This window comes from Hypanus sabinus, chromosome 6, assembly GCF_030144855.1.
Source record: "Hypanus sabinus isolate sHypSab1 chromosome 6, sHypSab1.hap1, whole genome shotgun sequence".
NCBI lineage: Eukaryota > Metazoa > Chordata > Chondrichthyes > Myliobatiformes > Dasyatidae > Hypanus > Hypanus sabinus.
Genome location: NC_082711.1, coordinates 8,038,240 through 8,055,427, shown reverse-complemented (window position 1 = coordinate 8,055,427; position 17,188 = coordinate 8,038,240). Strand labels below are relative to the sequence as shown.

Below are 17,188 nucleotides of genomic sequence, written 5' to 3'. Positions count from 1 at the left end.
TCTAGGACCAGATGGCACAGCCTCAGAATACAGAGTCGATTATTTTGAAAAGAGACGAGGAAGGATTTCTTTTAGCCAGAGGGTGGTGAATCTGAGGAATTCATTGTCACAGATGGCTATGGCTATGGAGACCAAGTCATTGGGTATGTTTAAAGCGGAAGTTGATAGACTCCTGATTAGTCAGGGCATCGAAGGTTAAGGGGAGGAGGCAGGGAAATGAGGTTGAAGGGAATAATAAATCAGCCATGACGGAATGGCAGAGCAGTCTCGATGGGCTGAATGGCCTAATTCTACTTCTATGTCTTATAGTCACATCCCTCCTATAATGGGCAACCTGAAATGCATACAGTATTCCGAATGTGGCCTTATCAAGTTTTATACAACTTCTGAAGAGAAAATTTCTGACCATTTACCCTTTCTGTGCCTCATCATTTGTACAAGCTTCCCAGAATCTTTCCAACCACCCTCCTAGACACTTGCACAGCAAAACCTAATATTTCCTTCACCTTTCCCCACTATTCTGTTTAACACCAGACTGTGACTCGGCCCTGACTCTGCAATATATTTCAGTCTCTGGCTCTGGAACATCTATAAATAGCTGCTTTAATCTGTGACTGTCAACCAAGAGCTAAGAGGTGGAACTATAGGAATCAAGTTTTCATTCACACTCGGTCTAATCTGATTTTGAGTGATTCCATACTACTGCCACACTCCACACCCTACCCCATGCACACATAAGCATCATCATTCATTGAGAGCCACAGGCATTTGTAATCTTCTGATATTTTATTTACAGCACCCGAAATGGTAAATCAGCTCAACATTTTCTTGCTGCTGCATCCGATTACTTTTCAATTTAACCCTTTGTCATATTCTCTCTAATAATTATAGAGCACTACAGCACAGAAACAGACCCTTTAGCCCATCTAGTCCTTACCAAACTCTTATTCTGCCTTGTCCTATTGATTTGCACCCAGTCCATAGCCCTCCATACATCTACTTTCCACATTTCTCTTATCCACCACTTCTGCTAGCAGCTCATTCCATGCTTGTACCAAGTTCCCCCTCAGATACCCCTTAAATATTTCACCTTTCATCCTTAATTTTTGACTTCTAGTTCTAATCTCACCCAATCTCAGTGGAAAAGCCCTGTTTGCCTTACCCTATCTATACCCCTTATTAAGCAGTCAAATTCATAGTGTGGATTGGCTGTGAGGACTGTAATGTTACAGCCATAACAAACATGGCTGAGGGAAGGGCTGGACTAGCAGGACACAGATGCTGCTGGATTGACAAATGTACAGGTAAGCCTTTTTGATAAGGAAGGGTGTAAACTTGCTGGTTGAGTCTGTGGTAAGGAAGGCAAGTGCAATCTTAGCATTCATTTTGGGAGTATTAGAATATAAGAGCAAGGATGTAATGCTGAAGCTTTATAAAGCATTGGTCAGACTGCACTCGGAGTATTGTGAGCAGTTTTGGGCCCCATATCTAAGAAAAGTAGTGCTGGCATTTGAGAGGGTGCAGAGGAGGTTCACGAGAATGATTCCGAAATGGAAGGGTTAATGTTTGATGAGCCTTTGATGGTGGGGGGGGGGGAATCTCACTGAAACCTATCGAATATTGAAAGGCCAAAATAGAGTGGATGTGGAGAGGATGTTTCCTATAGTGGGAGAGTCTAGGACCAGCAGCAACAGCCTTAGAATAGAGGATGTCCATTTCGAACAGAGATGAGGAATTTCTTTAGCCAGAGAGCAGTGAATCTGTGGAATTCATTTGCCCAAGTCACTGGGTACATTTAAAGTGGAAGTGGATTGGTTCTTGATTAGTAAAGTTGCCAAAGGTTATGGGCAGAAGGCAGGAGAATGGAGTTGAAAGGACTGTAGATATAATGGAATGGCAGAGCAGGCTCAATGAACCAAATGGCCTGATTCTGCTCCTATGTCTTATGATCTTATGGTACCACTGTACTTAGAGATGACATTTTTGGGGTTCATGCAGTGAAGCCTTATGGGTAGAACTTAGGAACAAGAAGAAGAGGGTCACTGTCGTGCTGGTGTAGAGTCATGAGGCCACGTGGCACTGTGATAGGGCAGCCAGATCACCACATTTCAGAGTCAGCCTACAGCTCAGTCAGCATCGACAGCAGCCGGTTCATGAATACAGAGCAGCAGTGAGCACTCAGAATTGTTGCCCCACAGGCAAAGGTCACTGTGTCATGACTACTTATAGTTTAGTGCAGAGGTCGGCAACCTGCGGCTCTTTCATCTCTGTGATGCGGCTCTCCGTAGTTTGTTAGCTTTTGAAATTTAATTCGAAATTTGAAGATTATGGTGATCTTGTACAATCTGAAAACTTTGTGGAGACACCATTTCCTGGCACATCCGAACCGGCTCACAATTAGCCACCGTTCCGGCTAAGGGAGATAGCCTACGGGGGTTTGTGAGTACGTGTCTTTTGGAGCATCCGCACCCACGGGGACGGGTTGAGGGAGGCTTTAAAGCAAGGCTGTTTAGTTCGAATAAAGTTACCTTTGACTGCAGTCTTTATTTTAGCGCTGCGTGTAGCACACCGCTACAACGTGTTTTTTTATCGCTATTAATATACATCACAACTGCCAATGCCTGACACCTGCCAGTGCGTGCTTTCTTTTAATTCTTCGATCCAAGGTAGGCTAACTATGGAGTAACCTTCAACCCAACGTCTTTTTTTCGGAGTTCAAAATGTTTTTGTTGCATGCAGAAATGTAATTTCGTTTTCTCTGCAGGAGTTCATCAATTTCATAAATGCAACACATTATAGTTTGTTTATACATAGCATAAAGGCAAAAAAAACCCGTTGTATGCAGTGTTATTTCATTTTGTGGCTCCCAGTGTTTTCTTTTCTGTGGGAAATGGGTCCATATTGGCTCTTTCAGTGGTAAATGTTGCCGACCCCTGGTTTAGTGGAAGGTTAGCTTGTCCTGTTCTAACCAAATGGATGCCACAGCCAGGAAAGTTCAGCAACACCTCTTCTTATTCAAGTGGCAAAGGAAATGTGCCCTGGCTAGTATCCTATTCAGATGCATCATGGCTTGGTATGGTAACCACTCTGCACGTGACTGATAAACTCACGTTTAGCACAGCTCAGCATATCCCCCTTCCATGGACTTTGTCTGTGCTTCTTGCTGCCTTTGTAAAGGAGCCAATATAACAAATGAGCCATCTCACTCAGGGCATTCTCTCTCTCCTCCCTCTCATCAAGCAAAAGATAGAAAACACACAGTATCACCATCTCAAGGTCAGCTGTTATCCGACTATCGGATGATTCCCTAGTTCAATAGGATAGACTCTTGACCTCACAATCTACTTCATCCTGGCCTTGCACCTTATCGTCTGCCTGCATTGCACCTCCTCTGTAACTGTGACATTACATTCCACTTTGTGTTCTTGTATTACCTCCATGCACTGTTGTAATGCAAGATAGCTTTTCACTGTGCCTCAGTAACTGTCAATAATAAACCAATTTACCAAATCCCAATTTCTTTATGATATGTCTTAAATCCCAGTTGTTCAGAGTCAGGACCAGGTTTACTATCTCTGACATGCAGTATGGAGCAAAAGTGTTTGGCACATATAGCGAGGTTAGCTAAGACTTGGCACAGTACTATTTTCATCAATGTGGAGCGGAGAGTGAGTTTGTAAATCTGATGGGACCAAAGGATGTTGGGAATGGCAAGGGTGTAGCCCCACGGGAAGGGCTTGGGACAGCTGGCAGAGGAGTGCTGGGGTGGGGGTTTGGTATGGGTGTAGATACATCCAGCCCTGAGACACCAAGCAAGGTCATTTGATTGCAAACAATTGGTTTATTGATTATTACATTCTGTCTCTCTGATGCTTCCTGCTCCCTTCCCCATTTCCCTACCATGATTCTCCCTGCCCTCTTCCCACTCTCAGTCCACAATAGAGACCCATATCAGAATCAGGTTTATCATTACTCATGTGTGTCATGAATTTTTTTTTGCAACAGCAGTTCGGTGCAATACATAAGGTTACTACAGTACTGTGCAAAATTCTTGGGCACCATGGCTACACACACACACACACACACACACACACACACACACACACACACACACACACACACACACACACACACACACACACACACACACACACACACACACACACACACACACACTGCAATACATAAACATTACTATAAATTTTTTAAAAAAGTGGAAAAAGTGGTCGTTCTCATGGACTGTTCTGAAATCTGATTGTGGAGGGGAAGTTTTGTCCTAGTTTGAGGCAAATTGGATTGGAGTACTTGAGATATGTTAGGGTGAGTGTGGTTATGCCTTCTGATTCAAGAGCCTGATGGTTGAGAGTTATTTACCGTCCGGCTGTACCACAGGCTTCAGTAATGGTGCTCCAGACTGGTATGAAGTTCCTTGAGGGATTTACCAAATGAAATGTGAATCGAAGTTACTCTTCTTTGCTAGGCATGCTTGTGCAGACATCACTGTATGTTACTTCAGAGGACGAGGCGTGTCCCGCTGATCCCGACCATTGTTTTCAAGCAGCAACTTGGGTCGCAGCCCATAAGGTACGTTACAGAAGCAAGCACAGTCACTCAGCGCGGACGCAGGCCCTCTGGTCCATCAGGTCCGTGCAGGCTACCTGAAGAATTGTGTGCAGGTTTGGTCACCACACTATAGGTAGGATGTCATTTAGCTAGAGAAGTTGACAAAAAGATTCACGGGAATGTTGCTTGGACTGGAGGGCTTAAGCATTAGCTTGGAACTGTTCCATGGGATGAAGGAGGCTGAGTTGTGAATTTTTATTGGTTTATACAGTTATGAGAAGGTAGGATAAATAGTCATATTCTTTCTCCCAGGGTTCATTAGTTCATTATGTGCCATGTCTGCTGACATAGGCAATCATGGCCTTTCCGTGACCATGATTGTTCTTGGCAAGTTCTACAGAAATGGTTCGCCATTGCCTTTTCTGGGCAGTGTCGTTACAAGACTGGTGACCCCAGCTTGTTATCAATACTCTTCAGAGACTGTCTGCCTGGCGTCAGTGGTTACATAACCATGACTTGTGATATGCACCAACTGCTCCCATGGCTTCACATGACTCTAATTGGGGGTGGGGGGGCTAAGCAGATGCTACACCTTGGCCAAGGGTGACCTGCAGGCTAGCAGAGGGAAGGAACTCCTGACATCTCCTTTGGTAGAGATGTATCTGCACTCCAGCGTCGGGTAGGGGAGACTTAGGTTTGAGAGTGATGAATCCGTGGAATTCATTGCCATGGACAGCTGTAGAGGCCAAGTCATTGGGTATATTTAATGTGGAGGTTGATGGGTTCTTGATTAGTCAGGTCATCAAAGGTTACAGGGAGAAGGCAGGAGAATAGGGTTGAGAGGGATAATAAATCAGCCATGATGGAATGGTGGAGCAGACTTGATGGGCTGAATGGCCTAATTCTGCTCCTATGTCTTGTGTCACTACACATTCCGGCATTAACATTGCATGCCCACAATGTTCAGCAGAACAACAAGCACAACACACCCTACTCCCCTTTCCTCCTTCCTATAGACAGAAATGCACACCTCCAACCCCAGGGCAGGCCACCTGCAGGCCTCCAGAGTTATTTGCTGCAGTAATGCTGTGTGGAGCTCTGTTGTGATGCTGTTCCTGTGCTTCCGCAGCAATGTTCATCGCCGCGGCCTGTATAAAAAGGTGCTGCTGGGTCTGGTGCTCTCTGCGCCACCTGCTGCTGGCGCTGTGTGGTACGTGTCTGACACGCAGGACCGCAGAAGGATGAGGATTCTGGTGGAAGGTGTTGGTCGCTTCTACAGGTAAACAGCCAGTTGTGGCGTCCTCCTGCGGTTTACTGCTTCTGGCCCAGTTCTCTCCATGGGTATCTTCTGGTGAATCTGCTTCCAGCAGGTCTTTCAGTTGTTTCCATCCTGTTCTCAGAAGCCAGGACAGAGAATGCTCTCAAGCTTTAGACTCGACTATAGATTTTTTTTTTACTCAGCTTATTTAATTTATATATATTTTTACTGTAATTCACAGTTTTTCTCTTGATTATCATGTATTAAATCATATTGCTGCCGTAAAGTTAACAAATTTCATGACATAGGCCGGTGATGTTAAACCTGATTCTGTTGTCATGGTTGCACTCAGTAGATAAGCTGATATGACATTTAAGGACTGGATCTACCTGCGGGATAAATTTATTTCTAAAACAGAAACGATGTTCAGGATTATATGTGTACCTAGACATAATACATAGGAGCAGAATTAGGCTATTTAATCATACTGGTATTCCTGTCAAACTCTTTCTCTCGCTGCCTTTGCTAGTCTCGAGCCTACCAACTACTGCTTTAAATATACCCAATGATTTTGCTTCCAAAGCCATTTGTAGCAATGAATTCCAGAAATTCATTATGCTCTGGCTAAAGAAATTCCTCCTTGCCTCTGTTCTAAAGGATGTCCTTCTATTCTGAGGGTGTGTCCTCTGGTCCTAGACTCCCCCACTATTGGAAACATCTCTTTACATTCATTCTATCTAGGCCACCTCCACCATTCTTCTAAACTTGAGTGAGTACAGACCCAGAGCCATCAAATGTTCCTTATACCTTAATCCTTTCATTCCTGGGATAATTTTCATGAACATCCTCTGGACCCTCTCCAATGCCAGATGTGATTTGTTAGATAGGGGGCCCAAAACTGCTCTCAATACTCCAAAAGCAGTCTGATGAATGCCTTATAAAGGCTCATCTAATCTGTGTTTGTAAAAAAAATACTTAAGTTCTATAATGATGCTTAGTGAGGCACAGAGAGATCTGTATTTACTGACAAGTACCTTTATTGTTTAAACTAACAAGTACGTGAATTCATACACTAAGTACCTTATGTGCACACCCGCTAAATATCCCTGACTCTCCTGAGTAGTCAAAGAAAAGCAAGGATATTACCCGGGCAAGGAAGTTTACGCTGGCCAGGCGTTCTTCGTTGTCCTGATTCACTTGCCGCGTGTTTCACTTGTATCTGTGATGGTTATTCTTCGAAGTTACCGCTACCAGCACACACAAAGCATTCACTTTTATATCGATTCCTTATCAATTCAAATATCGCATTCCATCGTCATTGGCCACAGGTCCTGTGTCTGTCCTTTAACACCTTGTTACTGGCTCTGCTCCAAGCCAGCATCCATTTATTGCCCTCTTCCCATCAAGTGACAGTCGATTAATTTATGGCTCTTTGTTCTTAATCAGCAATGAGCTCGAATCACTTCAGGCAGGCAACAACCCCAACATTCACAAACCTGCATGTTATAGCCAACCAAGGAACATCTCACAAATAACTTCTTATTTGGAAACGATCTCCAGTCCAGTAGATTACCTGAAGTATCATTGTATCTTCTTTAAAACATTGATCAAGCCCAGCATGTCAAGCTCATGAAATGGAGAGTAGAGTGTCTTCACAAAATGGCAGCTTCCATCCCCAAGTATGCGGCAAGAACAAAGACAATTCGTCTGTCTGCTTCCACTGTCATTGATTCATTTGAATTCACTGATTTGTAGATAGTCATTCTTTCTGGCCAACACTGTCCTCTGTAAGACATTGAATTATACAGTGTGAAAACCTTGTACTCTGATATTATTCTCCCCGTGTTCCAATAGAGAATAGACAATAGACAATAGGTGCAGGAGTAGGCCATTCGGCTCTTCTAGCCAGCACCGCCATTCACTGTGATCATGGCTGATCATACCCAATCAGTACCCCATTCCTGTCCTCTCCCCATATCCCTTGACCCCACTATCTATAAGAGCTCTATCTAAGTCTCTCTTGAATGCATCCAGAGACTTGGCCTCCACTGCCTTTTGGGGCAGAGCATTCCACATATCCACCACTCTCTGGGTGAAAAAGTTTTTCCGCATCTCTGTTCTAAATGGCCTACCCCTTATCCTTAAACTGTGACCTCTGGGTCTGGACTCACCCATTAGCGGGAACATGCTTCCTGCCTCCAGTGTGTCCAATCCCTTAATAATCTTATACGTTTCAACCAGATCCCCTCTCATCCTTCTAAATTCCAGTGTATACAAGCCCAGTCGCTCCAATCTTTCAACATATGACAGTCCTGCCATTCCGGGAATTGACTCCAGCATCTTTCCCACCACTGACGTCAGGCTAACTGGTCTATAATTCCCTGTTTTCTCTCTCCTTCCTTTCTCGAAAAGTGGGACAACATTAGCCACCCTCCAATCAGCAGGAACTGTTCCTGAATCTATAGAACATTGGAAAATGATTACCAATGCGTCCATGATTTCTAGAGCCACCTCTTTAAGTACCCTGGGATGCAGACCATTAGGTTCCGGGGACTTAGCAGCCTTCAGACTCAACAGTCTATCCAACACCATTTCTTGCCTAATATAAATTTCCTTCAGTTCATCCTTTACCCTAGTTCCTTTGGCCACTATTACATCTGGGAGATTGTTTGTGTCTTCCCTAGTGAAGACAGATCCAAAGTACCTGTTCAACTCATCTACCATTTCCTTGTTCCCCATAATATATTCACCTGTTTCTGTCTTCAATGGCCCAATTTTGGTCTTAACTATTTTTTTGCTATTCACATACCTAAAGAAGCTTTTACGATCCTCCTTTATATTCTTGGCTTGTTTACCTTCGTACCTCATTTTTTCTTGGCATATTGCCTTTTTTGTTATCTTCTGTTGCTCTTTAAAAGCTTCCCAGTCCTCCGGTTTCCCGCTCACCTGTCCTGGGCCCAACATATTGGTACAATTATAAGAAGGCACAACAGTGGCTGTATTTTATCAGGGGTTTGAGGAAAGTTGGTATATTACTAAAGACTCTAGCAAATTTCTACAGATGTACCGTGGAGAGCATTCTGACTGGTTGCATCACCGTCTGCAATGGAGGGGCCACTGCACAGAACTGTAAAAATCTTCAGAAAATTGTAAATTCAGTCAGCTCCATCATGGGCACTAGCCTCTGCAGCATCTAGAACACCTTCAAAAGGCGATGCCTCAAAAAGGCAGCATCCATCATTAAGGATCCCCCATCACCCAGGATATGCCCTCTTCTCATTGCTACCATCAGGGAGGAAATACAGGAGCCTAAGCACACATACTCAGCGATTCAGGAGCAATTTCTTCCCCTCTACCATCCGGTTTCTGAATCAACAATTAAAGTATGAACACTACCCCACTGTTTTTATTTCCTCTCTTTTTACACTACTTAATTATATCACCATATGCAACCCTGAGATTTATTTTCTTGTGTGCATACTGAATATATCTATGAGTAATTGCCATAACAGAATCAATGAAATGCTGCCCAACTTGGGCATTCAGTCAGAATACAGAAGACAACAAAATGAAGGAAATAATAATAAGTAAGCAATAAATATCAAGAACATGAGATGAAGAGCCCTTGAAAGTGAGTCCATTAGTTGTAGGAACATTTCAGTGATGGGGCAAGTGAAGTTGAGTGACATTATCCCCTTTGATTCAAATGTGTCGCTTGTGTCAATGACCAACACAGTCCGAGGGTGTGTTGGGTGCAGCCCATAAGTGTCGCTACGACTCCGGCAGTAACATAGCATGTCAACATCTTGCTAGCCGTAATCTTTATTTCTTTGGAATGTGGAAGGAAACCCATGCTGGAGGATGTACAAACTCCTTACAAACATAAATGGAAATTTTACTGTATCGCTGGTGCAGTAAAGTGTTACACCAACTGCCATGCTAATGTGCAGACCCAGCCCACGCATCTATGAGATGTGAGGAAGTCCATGCAGTGACAGATGGAACGTGTGACAGACAGCACCCAGAGGTCGGAGTCGTCAGAGCAGTGAGGTTACATCTCTGCCCTCACGCCTGCCAGTTCTTCCTTTTCCAATGCTGAAGTTTTATAAGGCATTGGTCAGACCACATTTGGAACATTATGAACAATTTGAGCCCTTTATTTAAAGAAGGATGTGCTGGCATTGGAGTGGATCCAGAGGAGGTTTATGAGAATGAATCTGGGAGTGAAAGAGTTAACATATGAGGAGTGTTTGATGGTCCTGGGCCTGTACTCTCTGGAGTTTAGAAGATTGGGAGGGGATCGCTTTGAAACCTATCGAATATTGAAAGGCCTATATATAGTGGGCATGGAGAGGACATTTCAAATGATGGGAGAGTCTAGGACCAAGGGCACAGTCTTAGAATAGAAGGGTCCATTTAGAACTGAGATGAGAGAATACTTTATCCGGAGGGTGGTGAATCTGTGGAATTCACTGCCACAGACAGCTGTGGAGGCCAAGTCATTGGGTATATTTAAAGTGGTGATTGATAGGTAAACATACGATAGAGTAATACTGCACAGTCCATGATGTTGTGTTAGCTAAGATCAATACAGCCTTTCCCTCCCAAATTGCCATCCATTTTTCTAAAATCCATGATTCAATCGTTTCAGATTAGTCAGGGAGTGAAAGGTTACCGAGAGAAGGGAGGAGAATGGGGCTGTGAGGGAAAATAATTCCGCTATGATCAACTGGCAGAACAGTATTGATGGGCAGAATGGCCTAATTCAGCTTCTATGTCTTGTAGTTTTATGGACTCCCCTAGTGGAGATGAGTGATACAGATTATTTGATCCATGGTGAGAGTTGTTCAAGTAGAATTGTTAGCCACCGTGTGCACTTTTAGCTGCCCTGTAGGATATTGTTACCTAACAGGCTGAATAATTGGTGCAAATGCTTGGACAAATTTTTCATCTCACTGGTCTGTTCTTGTTTATCCAGGTCTGTTTACATTGGGACAAAAATTTCTACTGATTACTGGTGGACCATTAACGTTAAACTACATGGAGTAGATGAGGTAAGCTTTAGGCCTTATCAATATTGGTATTGGTTTAATAATGTCACCTGTACTGAAATGCGGTGAGAGGCGTATGTTTATGACCTATCCAGACAGATCGTGTCATATATAATTATATTAGGGAGTACAAAAGGAGAACATAATAGTGAGTACAATGAAGGCTGAGGAGTATGTGTTTGGACAGTGGGAGGAAACCAGAGCAGCGTGGGCACACCGTACAAACTTTCTTACAAAGGATGCTGAGATCAAACTCCAAGCTCCGATGCCCCAATCTCTAATAACGTCGCTCTATCAGCTACACTACTGTGATGCTGCTTGGCCTCCACAGCCATCTGTGGCAATCAGTTCCACTGATTGGTTGGATTTTATGGAATTTAACGGAAAGAGTAAGATGGTTCTGGCCCAAATGCGTGCAGATGGAACATCTTTGTCGGCACAGCCTGTTTCTGTGCTGTATGGCTTCAGTGCCAGAATCAGGTGTTATGATCACTAACGTAGATTGTTAAATTTGTTATGCAGCAGCAGGACTCTGCCTTACATAAGTGATGATTAGCTGTAAAAATAAGAAATATTAAAAAATATTAAGTTCAAAGTAAATTTATTAAAGTACATACATGTATGTCACAATATACAACTCAGAGATTCATTTTCTTGTGGGCGTGCTCAATAAATCTATAAAATAATAACCATAATAGAATCAATGAAAGACTGCACAACTTGGGTGTTCAACTAGAGTGCAGAAGACAATGAACTGTGCAAATATTAAATAATAGTAATAATAATAAATAAACAATAAAATCGAGAACATGTGGTGAAGAGTCCTTGGAGGTGAGTCCATGGTGTGGGAACATTTCAATGATGGGGGAAGTGAGGTTGAGTGAAATTACCCCCTTTGTTTCACGAGCAAATATAGATCAAAATAGCGAGGTAGTGTTCATGGAGTGTTTGGAAATCTGAGGGTGAGGGAGAAGACACTGTTGGTAAAAGGTTGAGTGTGTGCCTTCAGATGCCTGTACCTAATAGTAGCAATGAGAAGGGGACATTTTCTGGGTGGTGAGGGCCCTTAATGATGGATGCTGACTTCACGAGGCATCACCTTTTGAAGAAGACCTCGATGGTGCATTAGCTGGTCATCCTATCAATAGTTGTGTGTAAATTGCAAAAGAAGAGGTAATTGTAAGAGCCAGTGAAGGGCACCACAGTAGTGTCGCAATTAGCGTGAGGCTATTACAACTCGGGGTAATCCAGCGGTCAGTTCCTGTGCACACTGTAAGCAGTCTCTATACTTCCTGCGGGAATGTGTGGGTTTTCCCCAGGTCCTTTGGTTTCCTCCCACAGGCCAAAGATGTGCAGGGTAGGTTAACTAGCCAGTGTAAATTGTTCTGTGGTTGGGTTAGGGTTAATTGGGTTTGTTGGAGATTTCTGGGGCAGTGTGGCCTACTCCATGCTGTATTGCTAAATAAATAAATGAATTAAGAAGCAAAGGTCAGTTATCCATGTTGTGCTCTTGGGTCCTGCCAGGATAGTCCAGACTTCATTGCTGCCATGTCTGCCTGTCACCAGCGAGCTGCAGACCTCATTGTGGAAGGTGCCATTAAGAATGCTGGTCTGTACATCAAGCTGGGACAGGGTCTGTGCTCCTTCAATCACCTGCTCCCTCCAGAGTACATCAATTCCCTGCGTGTCCTCGAGGACAAGGCCATCAACAGGAGGTACATGGAGGTATGTCTGCTCCTTTCTTGTCAGGCTGCCCTTTGGAAGCTGTGATCACGGTAATGATGTCTAAACCTCTGATCACTTATGGCTCACTTAAAGATCAGCTTTATTTGTCACATGACCGAGGAATGCTGGACTGTGGGGATACTGCACAGTTAGATGGGCTGCCCAGAGTTGTCTGAGTGGACAGGAACAATCCCATTATTTTGGAGTGCTGCGGAACTCTCCCAATGTCCAACCCAGCGACCCAGGAGACAGTCTCTTTTTAAAAGTTAGAGATTTATAAAGATTAGCTTTATTTGTCATAGTTACATCGTAATGTACAGTGAAATGTATTATTTGCATCAACAACCAACACAACTGGAGAATTGTACTGGGGGCTGTGAGCAAGTATTGCAGTGCTTCTGGTGCCAATGTAGCATGCTTTCCACTTGATGACCTGTATGTTTGTGGAAAGTGGGAGGAAACTGGAACACCCAGAGGGAACCCATGCGGGCACAGGTCATTGGTGCTGTAAATCTTTACGCTAACCAGGAAGCTGTGTTTCCAGTGGCAATATCAGGTCTTTTGGTGACGAAACCTGTTCTCTCAGTTGTGTATCAAGCTCCCACCTCATGCACACAGCTTCCCTTCCTGTTATTCAGGCCGGTCTCTCCATATCAGGCCATCAGAAGTGATGAACGCCTGCTCAAGTTCGTGAGTGTTGCCCCTGAATGGATTAAGTCTGACTCCATGACCATTCTCTGCTTGGGGTTTGAACTGGACTCAGTTTTATTTATTTATTCATTCCTGGTCTGACTCTATGCCAGGACCTTCTGCAGTCTGATCAAACACCCAAGAGACTACAGATGCTGGGATCTTGAGCAGAAATACAAAATTCTGGAAGAACCCAATGGATCAGGCAGCATCTAAATCTGAATCTCAGGGTAGCATACAGTGGCATATACATACTTTGATAATTAATTTCCTTTGAATCTGTGCAGGGAAGTGGGTGGTTGACATTTAGGTTTGAGGCCATTCATCTGGACTCTGTCTCTGACCACCTGGAGCACTGACCTTCTGTAGTCTGGGATGACAGTCTATCCCTATGCAGCATTATCTGTCCTCGCACCAGAAAGAAAGGATGACTCTTTCACTGTACCACGTTCTTGTGGTAGGTGATTGTAATGGGGCATCATGGTAGTGTAGTGGTTAGTGCTATCTCTTTACAGCGCCAATGACTACTGATCGGGTTTTGATTCCAAGTGCTGTCTGTAATGAGTTTGTACATTTGTCCCATCACTTTGTGAGTTTCCAATGGGTGCTCCACTTTACTCACACATCCCCAAAGACAAATGGGTTAGGGTGAGTAAGTTGTGGGCCTGCTATGTTGGTACCAGAAGCATAACAGCATGACAACAATTGCGGGCTGCCCTCAGAACAATTCTAGGACTGTGTTGGTCATTGACACAAACAAAGCGTTTCACTGTATGTTCAAATGTTTTGAAGTATTAATAGCAAAAGGATAGTGAGTGATAAAATTGGTCCCTTAGAGAATCAGAGTGGACAGCTATGTGTGGAACCGAAAGAGATGGGGGAGATTTTGAACAATTTCTTTTCTTTGATATTCACTAAGGAGAAGGATATTGAATTGTGTTAAGGTAAGGGAAACAAGTAGGGAAGTTATGGAAACTATAACGATTAAAGGGGAAGAAGTACTGGCACTTTTAAGGAATATACAAGTGGATAAATCTCCGGGTCCTGACAGGATATTCCCTGGGACCTTGAGGGAGGTTAGTGTAGAAATAGCAGGGGCTCTGACAGAAATATTTCAAATGTCATTAGAAACGGGGATGGTGCCGGTGGATTGGTGTATTGCTCATGTGGTTCCATTGTTTAAAAAGGGTTCTAAGAGTAAACCTAGCAATTATAGGCCTATCAGTTTGACGTCAGTGGTGGGTAAATTAATGGAAAGTATTTTTAGAGATGGTATATATAATTATCTGGATAGACACGGTCTGATTAGGAACAGTCAGCATGGATTTGTGCGTGGAAGGTCATGTTTGACAAATCTTACTGAATTTTTTGAAGAGGTTACGAGGAAAGTTGACAAGGGTAAAGCAGTGGATGTTGTCTATATGGACTTCAGTAAGGCCTTTGACAAGGTTGTGCATGGAAGGTTCAATCATTAGGTATTAATATTGAAGTAGTAAAATGGATTCAACAGTGGCTGGATGGGAGATGCCAGAGAGTAGTGGCGGATAACTGTTTGTCAGGTTGGAGGCCGGTGACTAATGGTGTGCCTCAGGGATCTGTACTGGGTCCAATGTTGTTTGTCAAATACATTAATGATCTGGATGATGGGGTGGTAAATTGGATTAGTAAGTATGCAGATGATACTAAGGTAGGTGGCGTTGTGGATAATGAAGTAGGTTTTCAAAGTTTGCAGAGAGATTTAGGCCAGTTAGAAGATTGGGCTGAGCGATGGCAGATGGAGTTTAATGCTGATAGGTGTGAGGTGCTATATTTTGGTAGGAATAATCCAAGTAGGGCATACATGGTAAATGGTAGGGCATTGAAGAATGCAGTAGAACAGAGTGATCTAAGAATAATGGTGCATAGTTCCTTGAAGATGGAATCTCATGTGGATAGGGTGGTGAAGAAAGCTTTTGGTATGTTGGCCTTTATAAATCAGAGCATTGAGTATAGGAGTTGGGATGCAATGTTAAAATTGCTACAAGGCATTGGTAAGGCTGAATTTGAAGTATTGTGTACAGTTCTGGTCACCAAATTATAGGAAAGATGTCAACAAAATAGAGAGAGTACAGAGAAGATTTACTAGAATGTTACCTGGTTTTCAGCATCTAAGTTACAGGGAAAGATTGAACAAGTTAGGTCTTTATTGTTTGGAGCCTAGAAGGTTGAGGGGGGACTTGATAGAGGTATTTAAAATTATGAGGGGGATATATAGAGTTGACATGGATAGGCTTTTTCTATTGAGAGAAGGGGAGATTCAAACAAGAGGACATGAGTTGAGACTTAGGGGGCAAAAGTTTAAGGGTAACATGAGGGGGAATTTCTTTACTCAGAGTGGTAGCTGTGTGGAATGAGCTTCCAGTAGAAGTGGTAGAGGCAGGTTCGGTATTGTCATTTAAAGCAAAATTGGATAGGTATATGGACAGGAGAGGAATGGAGGGTTACGGGCTGAGTGCGGGCCAGTGGGACTAGGTGAGAGTAAGCGTTCAGCATGGACTAGAAGGGCCGAGATGGCCTGTTTCCATGCTGTAATTGTTATATGGTATATATAACAAATAAAGCTAATCTTTAAATCCTTGTATAAAGTTTATTTTAATTTAACCTTCTCTCTTTCTTTCTCTCTCTCTGTCTCTCTCTGATGTTGGCAGATCGATTCCTTGTTCCTTGAAGATTTTCAAACCACCCCAGACAAAATGTTCAAACACTTTGACCCAGAGCCGTTTGCAGCTGCCAGTCTTTCTCAAGTTCACAAGGCCGAACTGCACGACGGGACTGTTGTGGCAGTTAAAGTAAGTCCCTCCCTCCCCTGCTGTACAAACACAAAATCACTCCCTGAATGTTATTGCCAAAAAAAAACAAACACTACTGACTTCAGGTGAGAAGAGAGAATGTCTAGGGTGGGGAAGCTTATGACTATACTGGCTGCTTTACCAAGGCAGTGGAAAGTGGAGACAGTCCTTGGAGAGGAGGCTGGATTTTGTGATGTGCTGACCTGTGTTCACAACTCTCTGCAGTTTCTTGCGGACACAGTTGTTATTTTTAGCCATGATGCATCTGGATAGGGTATTTTCAATGGTGCTTCATTAATAATTGGCAATATCAAGTGTTTTTCTAAATACTGAATTCCCTCAATTCCTCACTGCAACCCCAAGGGAATTCTGTGACATTGGTAATTCTGTTTTTTGAAGGACACTTTAAAACCAAAGCCCATATCTTCTGGCAAGTGACAGAAAAGAACCCACAATACTATACTGATAAGGAACAGGGGATTTCTTCCAGCGCCCTGTCTAATGTCCATGAACAACCTGCACTGTTTTGAGTTCTAAATAATCTATCCATTTGAGGTACCAGACTAACCGAATTGCTCCTTGGGCTCCTAATAAATCTCTACCCTCTTACTTTAAACTTATCCCATCTAGTTCTTGCTTCCCCCTCCTCTGACTGTACATTCACCCTATCTATACCCCTAATGATTTTAGAAAACCTCTAAAGACCTCCTCATTTTCCTAGACTCCAGTGAATAAAGTCCCAGCATGTTCAACCTCTCTAAATCACTTTGAGTTCTATTTCATTAGGAGTCTGAGGAGATTTGCTATGTCACCAAAGATTGAAGCCAATTTTTACAGAGAGTATTCTGACTGGCTTCATCACCGTATGGCATGGAGGCTCCAATGCACAGGATCAGACAAAGCTGCAGAAAGTTGTAAACTCAGTCAGCTCCATCATGGACACCAGCCTCCCCAGTATTGAGGACATCTTCAAAAGGCAAAACCTCAAGAAAGGCTTCATCCATCATTGGGTGCCCCGTCACCCAGGACATGGCCTCTTCTCATTGCTATGCTACTATTGAGGAGGTGGTACG

At 43.3% G+C, this 17,188-nt stretch overlaps 1 protein-coding gene across 3 annotated transcripts in view; it reads left to right on the top strand.

The window, feature by feature from the left end:
* The window catches only part of adck5 (aarF domain containing kinase 5), a 110,231-nt gene that overhangs the window by 24,205 nt on the left and 68,838 nt on the right, over positions 1-17,188 (top strand). Inside the window, exons 2-6 of one of the 3 annotated variants that reach the window (XM_059971634.1) lie at positions 4,481-4,584; positions 5,693-5,842; positions 10,800-10,875; positions 12,397-12,597; positions 15,975-16,115. In XM_059971634.1, coding sequence (XP_059827617.1) covers positions 4,481-4,584; positions 5,693-5,842; positions 10,800-10,875; positions 12,397-12,597; positions 15,975-16,115 — 672 coding nt within the window. The remainder of the gene's footprint in view (positions 1-4,480; positions 4,585-5,692; positions 5,843-10,799; positions 10,876-12,396; positions 12,598-15,974; positions 16,116-17,188) is intronic. The other 2 variants (XM_059971635.1, XM_059971636.1) reach the window with 2 other exon arrangements.